This window comes from Siphateles boraxobius, unplaced genomic scaffold, assembly GCF_051911475.1.
Source record: "Siphateles boraxobius isolate OS27281-9 unplaced genomic scaffold, OSU_SipBor_1 9, whole genome shotgun sequence".
NCBI classification, from domain to species: Eukaryota; Metazoa; Chordata; class Actinopteri; order Cypriniformes; family Leuciscidae; genus Siphateles; species Siphateles boraxobius.
In genome coordinates, this window is record NW_027509219.1 from 32,271,119 (window position 1) to 32,285,411 (window position 14,293).

Below are 14,293 nucleotides of genomic sequence, written 5' to 3' on the forward strand. Positions count from 1 at the left end.
TTAGTCATACCTTGATATCCACGAGAACACAAATTTTCGTCGGTCCCATAAATCAGCCAGCGACTCCAATCACCTGTTCCAGTAAACAGCATCACATTTGGCTCATCATAATCTCCATAGTTCAAGTGCAGTGGATGTCCCTTCAATACGAGCAAGGTCTCATCTTTACAATCCCAGGTTTGTCTGGGGTTAGATTCATTGCAGGGCAGAAGGATAACTTTGGACCTGTCTTCGATCTTCTCGACCCCCAAACAGAGACTAAAAGCGAGGCTGATGATTCGTGAAGAGGAAATCCACTGGAAACGCTGAGCTGTGAAAGATGCGTCGCATGGCGCAGTCAGCACTACAGTAGCACTCGCGGCATACACACATTTGTTGTGGTCCTTGTTGTAGATGAGGAAGTAACTGGTACTGTCTGAATATATGAAACATTATATCAGACTCTGTAATAGGCAGCACATTTCATTATGAGTTCAAGTTGAGAAAAAATGTCTATTACTAATTAAATGTAACACAGGGGGTTTCCTGAGTAGACGTTGCATCATAATGGAAAGAATTGGAACATGTCTTTGGTGCAAAAGACTTTTAGCTCTTGCGATTTAAGGCTGATTGCTATGTCTCAATACAAATGTTTTAGCATTTATTTGTTCATTACATTACACACTCAAAAAAATTATATGTTGACTTTAATACATTTTTTTTCGTCAACAAGTTCCACATAATTGGGTTACGTTAAACAAACATAATTTGTTCATGTAACTTCAACATCATGGAATTAAGTCATTTTAAGCGACCCAATACGCTGATTTCACGCAGCCGCCATTTTGAAATCGAAAGCGAGGCTCCGGTGGGAAGAACCCTGGAAGTAAAGATAAACAACAATGCCTTGAACTACCAACCTGAAGCTGCTGCCGCAATTTACATTATTGGATGTAAATATCCAATATTGGATATGTATATAGTTCGTTCCTGCTTTTTTTACTTTCTGAATTAAATGTATAAAAAATTATTTATAAATGAATTTCACTGTATATAGTCTAAAGTATGAAAGAAATGTATGTACATTTTTAGAATAACTAATTTCTACATTAAACACAACAATACGCCATCGCATTCGCGACTCTCCTATGATTGAAGGCGACACTTCCGGTTTTCTTCCCACAGGAGCCTCGCTTTCGATTTAAAAATAACGGCTGCGTGAAATAAGCAAATTAAAGTAGTCTCAAAGTGAAAACTTAATTTTAACATTTATTCTCTCTTAATTCAACCATATGCAAAGCATATGCATTTTACATATATTTAAGCAGATTGAACACAATCAAATTAAGTTAGGGCAAAATGGCAGTTGGCGTCGCACTATACTGCCACCCTCTGGATGTAAGAATTTTTTACGTAAAGGTGCAGTGTGTAATTTTTAGCGGCATCTACTGTTGTGGTTTGTGAATTGCAAACAGCCAGTCACTCACAGCTTACCCCTCCCTTTGCAAACACAATGTGAAGCTACGGTGACCGACGTAGAATAAAAGATGTATATATTGTACACTGTACCTTTAACATAAATGGGCTGTGTTTAGACAACACGTTAGGACTTTGTACTGTTAAGTTGAGACAATTATGTGGACCTTAATAGAATTTTTTTTATAACAATTATTATAAGAAAACTAAATATAAATATATTTTTTAAAGTGCACAACCTTCCTCGATCATTTTTTTTTGAGTGACATCATGACTTGTGTATTTGTGGATTGTAAGCGTAGAAAACTGTGTACATTCTTCCGGTACATGTGTGAATCTATTGCACATAAGCTGTTTCTGGATTCCCCTGTGCATTTGTGGATCTGTGTGCATCTATGGAAGATATGATCATATTTTCACTCAATATGCAGTATGTCCTCATAAACATGTAGCTAAATGTCTCTGGATATACATTATTATTAGACAGTGTTTACATTAACAGATATTTTGAGTTAATAAAGTTGCAAATATGTACTGAGGACTCCACCTCCTATTTTCATCCCTAAATGTGCTCAATTACATGCGGTAATACCAGTAGGGAATTAGATAATTAGAGCTGCCTCTGAATACAAAGAGACACAAAACACAGCTCAGATAGTTTTATGATTATAAAATAAGGTGCTTCATGAGCAATAGCTCAGCTTATATCACTGACAGTGCAAGTTAAATCTAATTTTACCTTAAAAATAAATGATTTTGCTGTAGAGCGTTGCAGTATTATGCTAATAATATTTTGAAGTGCTTTTTCATTTTAATCGTAGTATAACTTTTTAGAAATTGCATGTTTTTAAAATTTTGTTTTATTCAGTATTAGTTTTTTCCAGTTAGTAATTTTAGTACTTCAACATCAATTTATTTCAGTTAGTTGCAAAGACATTTCTAATTCTTCTTTACAATTTTTCATCTAATATTTATATTTCATTTTATTTTAGCTTTAATTCAATTGACAAGGTTTTTAATATTGAAAAAAAAAAAGTTTCAACACTGTCATAGAGCAACTGACATTTCAAGGTTCCTCCCCATTTTAAATAGCGCAAAAAAACAAACAAAAAAAAACACTGGCAGTAAAATATGTAGCTTAAAGTCATTAGATGATGCATCTGCCGTTGTGTAGTTATTTATACCATGCATCAGATGAATCTCAAACACAGCAACAATTCTATCGACTCCTACCTTTACAGTAGATAGACAAAATCTGAGGCAAAGAAATGTGATCTACTTACTGAAAACTGAGCAAAGGACCAATAAAAAGACATAAAGCAGGTTCATTCTTGATGCAGTCCAGGCAGACTGTTACGATGTGGCAGGAATGAAGCAGAGAGTGAATCCAATCGCAAGCACTTTAATAATCCAACAAGCAGGTGATCCAAGGAAAAGGACAGACAGGAACAAGACATGAACCCACACCGTGACACAGACGAGCAAATTAAAATAAGGAATAACACATTTTAATTTGTAAAATTATGACAAACAAATGAATCAAGTAAATATGAAAATTGAAATAGCAAAAAATAAATCTAAGTAATATCCAGAGTATTTTATCTAACAGATGAAGTTTGTGAAGATCAGAGTATAGAGAAAGAAGGCCCCAAAGGATTAAGATTTCTCCAGAATGCAAGGAGAGAAAAAGGCATTGTGTCTTGTTACTCTGAACCTAAACATTTTATATGTTGTGCTTACGTAACAGGAACGAATTGGGAAATATATTGAAATTCTTTGTGCTGCTCTTGCAACTACTGCAAGATATTGGAAATAAAAGACATTGCAATATTTTGTTTTTCTGCAATATATTGCAGAATAAAAAACAACTTCACCAGATGACATGAATAGCTCTATTTGTAAAGAATTAATCATTGTAGAATTATTGGGGTGATATTGTAAGGGAGTGAATCTGCGTAGAAAATAAGAAACAAATTACAAGCATAGATAAATACAATAGAACAAAGATACAAATGAAAAAAACAGTGCTTAATGTTTTTCAGGTAAGTTTCAGCAGTATTCAGGTACAGAAATGGAATAATCAAATTTAAAATAACACTTCTTCACTGTATAATATTAATCTTTGTTAAACCTACAAAAGGAATTTCGTGTATCTTGTTGTTTGATTAACATTAATGACACAGACAGCATGGAATGCATAGATCCAATATAATGATACGCATCCGTTTTCTTTCGCAATTTTTTTACATTCACTTAAGCCATAAGCGACTGTGTTTACGGGGATACTCACCGAAACAGGCATTTTGACAATTTTTCACGTTCTGTAGATCTAGCAATGTGAGAATATAGTTTAAATGAATCCCTTTTCTTTGCATGACACATTGACATTACAGTACAGAATAACTCTTTCTGCATTATCCTGTACATTGTATAAGCATTCATTTCATGTGTCATTGAACGGAAGAGAGGCTCTCGGGAGAATGCATTAACGTCACATCCTTTTGATTTTCCCAGTAAAAACGTCTTGAGTCTTTTTAAGTCTTACCTCGCTAAACATTCAAGCGATTTTAAACTATTCAGTACTCGCACTCTCTCTGAGAGAAGTAAAAGCGTAAAGAGTAAAGTAGCCGCACAAACAGCCTGTGAGTAACAAAAGTTCTTTTTCACGGATTATATCGCTTTTACAGACAAAAACAAGCAAAATGATGTAAAAAATTTCGGTCTTGGTGAGTATCCAACACAGTCGGTTATGTCTTAAGCATAAAATGCATGTGACAGTATAATGAACACAGGATCCGTGCATTAGCTCTTAAAGTGACAGCAGCCATATGTGTCTGTCATTAATATTGTTGTCAAAACAACAAAAGATAGCTTTAATTATAAGCAATCTGGATTTATAGTCGATGTATTTAATTTAGTCAGGATTAAAATACTACCCAATGTTATTTTACATTTAATTACTTTAAGTTTCTGTAGTATTTCTGAATACTAGTGCTAGACCTATTCAAAAACTTTCTCTTTATTAGTAGCTATCTTTATTCTATTGTATTTATTTGTTTAAAATGGTTTCAACATAATGTAAAGAAATTACTGTGTTTGGTGCACATTCTAACACATTTAATTTAACTCTCATTGTTTTTTAATGACAAAAACTAAATAGTTTTTCAGTTATCACAACTGTTATAACACTGTTTATTCAATAAAGGTATTACTGTTACTAAACTCTGCTCAAAAAGAAATTTAAATTCCAAATTGATCCATATCGTGTTACGTATCGTATCGTGGCTTTAGTATCGTGATGCGTATCGTATCGTGACATTGTTGGTGATACACAGCCCTAGTCTTGTTTAAGTTTTTTTTTAAGTTTCGTTACAAGCTGTTCACACATTCACAATAAAAAAAAAGCAATTAAAATGTATAGATTAAAGATTAAAGTCATTAGATTATGCACTGGCTTTAAAAGGCAATACATTTGTGATCCAATTACTGAAAGCTGACCAAAGGACCAATAAAAGGATATAAAGCAGGTTCATCATTCTGTCATAGATTAGAGAGCTACAGCTTTCTGAGACACACGCGTGCCAGTGAATGAGTCTTAACACTTAACAGGTTTCCTCAGTGAAAATAAGTTAAATGCGGTAGATCTGAAAAGCGGAAGTGACTCTTTTATGACAAGCATTATAACATTAACATTTCTGTTGTATTTCCAAATTGATCATCAGCTTTGTATCACCCTTTTCTTCTCTGTACAATACATTTTTCAGATGTCTTAAATAGTCATAATGGGGCTTCCTCAGAGAAAATAACCTTAAAATAAGTCTTCTGCAGAATTTTAGTCAGCGCTTGATGTTTTTCTTGGAGAGAAGTGGCTTCTTTGCTGCCCTTCTTGACACCAGGGCTGCATTTCCTAAAAGCGTTGTAAGCCTAAGTTGATCGGAGAACAATAGCCACCAATGGTCTCAACTTAAGCTTACAATGCTTTTTGGGAAACACAGCCCAGGCCATTGTCCAAAATCTGGGCCTCACTGTGTGTACAGATGCACTACTGGCAGATTTGCTGAAGCAGGTGTAACTAAACACTGGAAACACGCCTAACATCTAGTAGGAAATTAGTTTTGATGATTCTTTCCTAAAAATAGCCCTCTCTGACAGGTTTTATTTTGTGCGTTGAGTTTGAGGTGATGAATGTTGAATGTACAGTCAGTGGTTATGGATGTACAAGTCTGGAATGAACATTATATCACAGAACAACAGCAGCAGCTGGCGGGATAGTCCTCAGCGTTCACTTTCAACTCATTTCCATACACATAGTAAACATAGGGCTTCTCTTTCCAAGTGTAGTTCACCCTTGTTATGGTAATGAGCTCGATAGTCTGCTTCTGGAACAAAAAAATATTGAATTGCAGAACTAGATTCAGGTTTCATCAGTATTGTGGAATCATGTTGACATGCACACCATGCTGACATGGGGTGGTGATGGGGCAGTGGATAAGACACATGCCTTTGGTGTGAGAGACCTGGGTTCGAATCCACTGTGAGACACCAATGTGTCCCTGAGCAAGACACTTAACCCCTAGTTGCTCCAGAGGCATGCAACCTCTGACATATAGCAATTGTAAGTCGCTTTGGATAAAAGCGTCAGATAAATGTAAATGTAATGCACACCAGTTTACATGCCCACATTTTTATTCAAATCTAAATATTGTAGTGCAAGTAAACATGACCAAGCCTACTGTCATAGACAGACTGATAATTACATAGCAAAACTTTAGCATTATTATTATTATTGAATATGGAAAATTTCCAAATCATAGGTTAAAATTGTGAATAAAACAGAACAGGTACCTGCTGTAAAATGCGGGAGTTCTTGGTATAATTCACCTGATGGTCTCTTATTAAACGCTCAGATGCTTGTGCAACAGAAACATCAGGGAAACCCAGCACTGGATAGACCTACAGTAAACATTCAACCACGTTTATCATCTTCGCCCTCTTTATTATTCTTTCTTTTATCTTTAACTGTCTGCACATCTGTTCCTACCATAATCTGGGTGTCTCTGAAGAGCTCCTTTCCTGAAACCTTCCCCAGCTTTTCCAGTCTCAGACCGCTCGAATCTTGCGCTATGTAATCATCCTTCTCAGTGCTCCTGAAATGATCCAAAAGTATAGCTTTTAGAATGAGACAGTTTACTTTGACAGAGTGTATAGGGTTAGTATTATCAGTGAATATATAATACCATTTGACAATGAGATTGATGAAGACGAGTAGCTGTCCGTTTCCATCACAGGTGTCACACTTGTGGAAGCCGCTGCCGCTACATGAACTACACCTGGAAGTTGCCAGACAAACACTCAGATAAAAGTAGTAAAACATGTTCAGGACATAAAGGGCTCCATGGCAGCTTGAATCAAATATGATGAGAGTAAAAGTTTGGTGCAAAATAATACACAAACACTTTTTAAAAAAAATTTCTAACAGCAGCCATTCTGAGATGTGAACAAATGTCTCAGTTCTTTTGATTCTAATGAATTGGTCAAAAAGACCAAATTAAGGCAAAGGCTGAAGAGTGGAAAAAGTAAGTCTCATATTTAAATTTCATATTCATATTTTATGTTTGTTTATTTTTTTATTAAAAAAGATATATTTGATGTGTTCCTTTCTCAAAAGCTAGAATAGTACAAACAGTTACTGCAGTACATGGAGAATGGCAGACTTACTTTTCACGTCCACTACGGTCACATTTATTGCAGGACTCGCCATCAGGACCTTGACCAGAACCGTTACAGCAAGAGCACACTTTCTGCATAAAGACGCAAATAAAAGTGTCTCTAGATTTACGTCCCATTATATGACCTCTTATAATAACCATGTATACCAAAAACAACTCAGTGAATAATAAAAAGCCTGGTGAAACTGGCCTGGTGTTTGCCAGTCAATCGTCACTTACGTTTCCAGTTCCAGTGCAAGAAGAACAGGGGTTTTTTCCCATTCCACCGCATGGGTCACATTTCTAGGGTAAACAAAAAAACTATTGTTTACTTTCTAGTAACTGGACTATGTAAATTAGATCTTAATGTTCCCCTATTATGCTTTTTCGGACATTACCTTTCATGTAATGTGCAATGTAGCTTTTTGTGAATGTAAAAAGTCTGCAAAGTTTCAAAGATCTCAAATTAAGTTATTGTCTCTCAAACGAAAGAACCGATTCTGAACTGACTGAAACAAGTCGTCAGTAATTCCAGTATTACTTCCTGCATGAACCTATCTAGGTTTGTAACAAATTTGCATAATGCCAGTCTATGGTCTTCACTGGCTGTTGGAGAACAACGCCTACTTTGATCCTCAAACACTGTAGCTGTCGCTGAGACTGGAAGAGTTTGGTTGGTGATGACTACATGTCGAGAAGGCGCAGTCCTTGATCGAACCGTTTCAGGCAAGAAAGGAGTTGACGTTGCAATGATTATTATTCAAAAATGAAAGTGTTTTTTGACCTTGGATGCATTTAAACCTATCGTAGGAGACCTCCGAAACAGAATGAGGAACCCTTAAACTAGCATAATAGGGGCACTTTAAAATGAAGTGCTAACAAAGCTCCATAGATTGTGGTTCATACAAAAATGTTCTGATATAGTAGTTGCTGCACATTCTGTTGTTTGAACCCTTCTTGTGGATCAAACCTTGACTGAGGAAGTGTAGGGCACTCTAATGGTCTCCTTGTGCTTAGTAAAGTAGGAAGGAGGTTGAGCTGCAATCTCCCATGGTTCAGGAGCACGCTGAATCCCAGCATCGACACGCTGCCCTGCAAAAGAGTTTAGGCAATGATTTAGCCAGGTAACAAGGTTTAGATTTCATTTCAGCACATTTGAACTGCACAAAATCTGTTGCTGTAGTGTTTTAGCTCATTACTAGGGTGTTATGGGTGGTTGCTTACTGGCCCAAGTCAAAAATGTATATCCCCGAGTCTCTATAGGGACGTCCCGCGTGACGTCACGCCATTTGGAGCAGCCATCTTGACGGAATAGAAAATGCTATACCGCCGGTGATAATACAGCTCGTCGCAAAATATTTCTATCATGCCCGAGCGATGCTGTGCAGTTGGATGCGATCAGATACGTGATCATACAAAAGGAATATCTTTATACCATATCCCAAAAGAAACAAAACGGAGAAACAAGTAGTTGGCGACAATAAACAGGCAAAACGCTGATGGCGGTGTTTGGCTTCCAACTCAACACAGGTTTGCAGTCTTCATTTTGGATCAGGTAAGTTGTCCCCTCGAAGTCTAATGAATGATTTCTCGGAGTTCGGGATCAAATGTTATAAATCCACTGTTGCCATAGAAATCCGCAATGTTTGTGTGCACTACCATTCAGCATAACATAAGCTTGTCTTAGCCGGACACATCAGGCTCCCAATTTTTCGATATATATATATATTTATTTATTTATTTTTTTGCTTTAAACAGAAAATAATTTGTCAGAGAAGAGAGCCGAGCAACTGCTCAGTTAGCTTCAGAGTCAGTAACGTTACTGGTAAATGCATTTACCTAACACACTGTAGCCCAATGTCAAAACGTTTTTATGTAATTATATTATTAGTATAATAATATACTAATAATATATATTACCCACGGCAATGGATCTATTATTAGGGGTGGCCCACCCCTAATAATAGATCCATTGCCACTGAGTAGCTGACAAATGTATTCCGTCAAAATGGCTGACACGCGGCTAGGGGTCACGTGACTGGGAGATCCCTATTGTCTCCTTGAAAATTGGTGCAAAATGTCTGTAATAAAAATGACAGACGAAACGTAATAAACGCTGTCTTGCATTCGGAGGCAGATGCCTGGTGTTTAGGAACGCAATTGCGGCACATCCTGATTTTGCAGAGTTAGACGCGTTCCTGGGTTAACATATTTTATTGAACCTAGGAACAACATTCCGGTCCGAAAATGTAATCCTTACCATATCCCTACCCCTAAACCTAACCCATAACTTCTTAGTAAATAGTAAATTCTTACTAAATGATAGGTGAATAACACTGATGTAGAAGCATTTAACCCTGATTGTAGGGCTAGATGTGACATAAACGGTAAACTTGTCAAAATCTGATTGGTTGATTGGAGTGTTGTTCCAGGATCAACAAAGATGTTGATCCAGGAAAGTTGCACTTGGTGAAATCAGGTTTTGTTCTATCGTATGTGTTGTGTTGCCTATGAATTTGAAATCGTCTGTTAAATCCCTCACATTGGAACCTCTTCTGAATGGCTAACATATCTCAAGGCAAACTGATAAGATTGAAATATTTAGTTGACCGACTCCAGAAAGACCACGCCAGAGAACTTCATAAAGCCAAGAAAAAGGAGAAGAGGAAGAAGACAGGCAATGACCCATCTCCCCCAGAACAAGCTGATCCGGCAAGTCAAACAGATGATAAGGATCATCAGGCAGATTGAAAAATGTAACAAGCGGTTGTTATATATTGTAAGAGGGTTAATCCCAGCAAACACAGAACGTTCCCGAATGGTCCCATGAGGTTATTTTTTTGGGAACCAAACAAGAACGTTATAGGAACGTTCCATGTAGGTTATTTTTAGGTTCCATTTTTATAACGTAAGGAAAACGTTCCGGGAACGTTCCCCTAACGTTAAGGGAAAGTTCTAGGAATGTTCTGGGAACCAAAAACTAACGTTCCCAGAACGTTCCCAGAACCTAAATTTGTTTGCTGGGAATTTAGAAAGCCACTGTAAAAGTCCTAATTGTGAAATGTCAGAGTTGCAAAAGAAGCTTGCATCGCTAGAAGCATGATGCACGCTTGCTTTGCCAACTGAAGTGTTTGTAGTTTCCTTTGATCTCTCTGCATAGACTCTGCAAAGGTTCAGCAGGTGTTGGACTGACAGGGCCACTTCACACTCGATGTTAAAAGGCAAGAGGGGGGGGGGGATGTGGTTTTAACCCCTGCAGGTGAAAGAACAGTTAAATGTAAATTAAGCTTTTTTGGCGTAGGTGGCAAAAGATGAAATGTATATGTGCTTAGTGAATAATAGCTTCGACTTTGGAAAGTTTTAAATCAGTTAAGTTTACCCGGTATTGCTTCATTATATGACCAGCCCCAAACTCTTAAGACGGCCCCAACCAAACCATATAAAATGTTTTGTTTCCTGTTGCTCGGGGCCACATTTCGAGGTGAAGACCTATACGCATTTCTGTTATTTTTTCCTTTTTGAATTTATTGTCTTTGTATTATTCTGGAACTTTTTTTTAAGTAAAATGAAAGCATAATTTTTGGTGATTCGAAAAACTTTCAGAGTGTCTCAGAGTGATTTTTTCCTAGAAGTATCTTAACTTTATGGTAGTTTAGATATTTATACTAAGCAAAAACCCAGTGAAACAGACCCAGGACGGAACTGGATCGGACAGGGCCGAGGACCCTGAAACAGCTTCTAAGACCTTTGACCTACAGGTAAGGGCAATTTATGGTGGTAATAGGTTGTGGGAGTGTTGGAGGGTTGTTTTAGATGGTTACAGCGGTATAAAAACACAACATATGAGACTGTTCTGGAAGGTAATTATACCAAGTAATTTTGATGACCGAATTTGTTTCAGGCATGTCAGAATGATCAAACCAACATTTGAGATGCTGTGCGATGAGATTGGTCTGCTGGCTAGTCCAGTGATCCAATCACATCCTCTGTTGAGGCAAAGTCACATGAGTTTTTGTTGTGCATCAAGGGTGCATTCAGTAAATGTGGTTTCATTTATGTGCATGTCTCCCCATGTAAGGTTTTTTGCACATTTTTAGAATTAAGCGCATCTTGGTGTTACCATCCAGCATTTGTTTTATGTGATAACCCAAAATTTGCATAAAAATAGATTAATGGAAACATAGCTTGTGATATTCTGTCCCTATATAATCCCTCCTGTAAATCCAAGGGTTTTTTCTTCCAGAGATTTTTTCTTCCATTTTCTAATAGCACACATCTACTAAATAAGCTGTGCAATTTGAGATATCATTCATATCTGTATATCACAAAAGATATAGGTCTCTTTAAATCTCTAATTCCAAGTATTAGCAATAGTGATGTTGATGCTTGCACCACTAATGATAGACTCGATTGATTTTTGGTACCTGTGTAAGGCTCCTGACTCAGTTTAGTAGATCTGGACTCTGTGAACGTCTCCAAGCGATACTGAGAACAGAAGCAGAACAAAAAGACAGACCTCAGATTGATATGGCTAACCACATTCGGCTCTATAAAGCCAAAACAACAACAGATTTATGTATATCTACTAATACACAGAATAATGGTAATCACTAAGCTCAAAATGGAAATGATTCACGTCTCACCCTGTAGGTGTTAAAGGACTCCATGTTGGTAATAACTCCATCTCTGACGGGGCCAGAACTATAGCAGCACTTGCTGGAGACGTAATCTTCAAAAGCTTCATGTGCTCTCTCATCTGAGATGGAAGGAATGTTGTTGCTAACGAGAAAATATGAATAGACATGAATGTTGAATTACGTGCATTATGAACATGCAACAGGAGTCAGTTTAATAAATGCAGACAACACAGAGAACTCTGGTTATGATTAGTGTCTTTGCATGAGTAGCCTACTTTTGAATCTACAAAAAGTACTTTAACTCATATTCAATAATATAATCAATTTTAACTGCACTGGCACTTTCAGATTAGAACAACATTTTAACTGAATTCATGACAATGTTGTCGTCTGTAGAGCTACTTATAGCTGAAATAAATTTCCTTCATAATTGATACATTTTGCAACATTAGGGCTGTTTACAAAGAACACGTTTTTGATGTAAAAAAAAAGCGAGAAGCAGGTCAGTGGAAAGAAAAAAGCGAAAGGTCTAGAGACACATTGAACTACTTTAAACTTGAGCGCCCCTTTTTCAGAATGCCACATCACGCACTAGACACGAGCGCGGAAAACAACAGAAAAGTAGCGCAGTGTAATGTAAAAACCTAAAACAAGTTCTGTGTGAACAGCCCCAATGTTATTTTTCTGTTTATTAATGTGAAGCTGAATTGAAAGCAATATGTTTATGAATGTGACTTCAGTTAATCTATACAAATAAAAAACGTACTGCCATTCTGGATGGCTGGAGGCTTCAGGCACAGGCATCGGCACTTCCACTGGAGGTGGAAGATACGCTCCTGTTAGAGGAACACATCGTGACATTCATTATAACTTTAGCAACACTCTTATATACTTAAGCAACATTAGGTTATAACTTTAGCAACATCCAAATTCTGTTACTTAATGCAGAAATCTAAAATCTATACAATTGCAACCATGAAAGTTAGCACATCATCCGCGTTGTAAATGCTTTTCTTCCATTTCTGATTGTTTCACCCATAAAAACATGATTAGATGAAAAACGAAGTTTGCATCTAATTGGATCCATAGCTAATGACCTAATAATTAATAATATATTAAAACAGCATATAGGCCTACACTACCTTTCAAATACTTGGGTCATTAAATATATTTTTTAAAATAAATGAATACATTTATTCAGCATAAATGTATGAAATGGATCAAGAGTAATAGTAAAGAGATTTACATTGTTACAAAAATTTCAATCTCAAATAAATGCTGTTCTTCTGGTCACCAAAGAATATGATAACAAAAATATGAAGCGGCATAACAGTTTTTAACATTGATAATAAGAAATGTTTCTTGAGCAGCAAATCAGCATATTAGAATGATTTCTGAAGGATCATGTGACACATGTTGAAAATTAAGCTTTGCATCATAGGAATAAATTACATTTGAAAATATATTCAAAGGAAACTTTTGTTTGGAATTGTAATAATATTTCAAAATTTTATATCAAATAAATGCAGCCTTGATTAGCAGAAAATACTAATTTCAAAAACCTGAATCTTATCAAGCCCCAATTTCTGAATGTTATGCCACTTTTATGTCCTGTATCTTAAAGAATAAGTTATATGATAGGAGCCCTATTAATTATTGCAATAATAATGATATATGATATAATAATGACCTTCAAATTTAATAATATATAGTAAAAAATGAAAGCAATTAATATTGTTTTGTGCTTCTTACCACCTCCGCCGCCCGAAGTTCCTTCATATCCCGGGAAGCTGTCAAACATGCTTGCAACAAATAAATGACAACAAATTAAGGCAACTTGCTTAACATCATGAATTACATATTGCAACTTAATTTTAGCTAATCAATAGCAAACATTGGTCATTTAATCTGAATGATTTGAAAGTTCCCTCATTAAATTAGATCTGCAATTCAATGTGAATACAAGCACATTCAGAAATATACTTTTTGCATAAGCTAAATATAATTATTTATATAGCAATTTATTGCATACTATAATTTATTCATATATTATAAATAAGTTTTTTTCAAAACATAGAAATAATCAAAGACTTACCTTTTTACTTGTCAGAGCTGCAGCACAAATCAGACTAAAGGGATACAGATTATATAGTTTTACAGAAGCACATAATCTGACGCTTATGAGTTATGATTGGAGGAAAAAGATGCTTCTTAGTGGTGTAGTCTGGTTAAACAAATGAGAACAAGTTGGTGGTTTAAAGCCCACCTCCATATGACCACTGTTCCCTTCACCAACATTAACAGATTGGTTCAGAACAACTTTAGTTTGAATTTTATTATAAAAAAAGTAAATACAACCAAATGGAAAAACTGATCATCATGATGGTAATTTCAAATAAAACAACTATTTACCATTAAAAATGAAGGTATGTGAGTGCAATGTAGATTTTTAATTTAATCTGATTTACATTAAACAAATTTGCTGATCTACAG

General features: G+C 36.0%; 2 protein-coding genes across 4 annotated transcripts in view; both read right to left on the minus strand.

The window, feature by feature from the left end:
• The window catches only part of LOC143732378 (macrophage mannose receptor 1-like), a 32,839-nt gene extending 27,680 nt beyond the window's left edge, over positions 1 to 5,159 (minus strand). Inside the window, exons 1-3 of one of the 3 annotated variants that reach the window (XM_077223394.1) lie at positions 2,917 to 5,157; positions 2,739 to 2,805; positions 11 to 415 (exon numbers count right to left, since the gene is read on the minus strand). In XM_077223394.1, coding sequence (XP_077079509.1) covers positions 11 to 415; positions 2,739 to 2,784 — 451 coding nt within the window. In that variant the 5' untranslated portion in view covers positions 2,785 to 2,805; positions 2,917 to 5,157. Of the gene's footprint in view, positions 1 to 10; positions 416 to 2,738; positions 2,806 to 2,916 lie in introns of all 3 variants that reach the window. The other 2 variants (XR_013201100.1, XM_077223393.1) reach the window with 2 other exon arrangements.
• On the minus strand, positions 2,942 to 13,921 carry LOC143732377 (protein SSUH2 homolog). The gene is made up of 12 exons (XM_077223392.1): positions 13,896 to 13,921; positions 13,553 to 13,602; positions 12,567 to 12,636; positions 11,807 to 11,942; positions 11,588 to 11,648; positions 8,134 to 8,255; positions 7,404 to 7,466; positions 7,174 to 7,256; positions 6,693 to 6,785; positions 6,497 to 6,602; positions 6,301 to 6,408; positions 2,942 to 5,834 (listed from the first exon to the last, which is right to left on the minus strand). The coding sequence occupies exons 2-12, from the start codon at positions 13,599 to 13,601 to the stop codon at positions 5,691 to 5,693; spliced, it is 1,035 nt and encodes a 344-aa protein (XP_077079507.1). The 5' UTR covers position 13,602; positions 13,896 to 13,921; the 3' UTR covers positions 2,942 to 5,690.
• Positions 13,922 to 14,293: the final 372 nt, after the last annotated feature.

Excerpts from the sequence above, each read along its gene's own strand:
- LOC143732377 (XM_077223392.1), bottom strand. The coding sequence starts at position 13,601 with ATGTTTGACAGCTTCCCGGGATATGAAGGAACTTCGGGCGGCGGAGGT. Across the intron at positions 11,943-12,566 it reads TCCAGCCATCCAGAATGGCA|CAACAACATTCCTTCCATCT; the intron begins GTACGTTTTTTA and ends TTTTCTCGTTAG. Across the intron at positions 5,835-6,300 it reads ACTCCCGCATTTTACAGCAG|AAGCAGACTATCGAGCTCAT; the intron begins GTACCTGTTCTG and ends TTTTTGTTCCAG.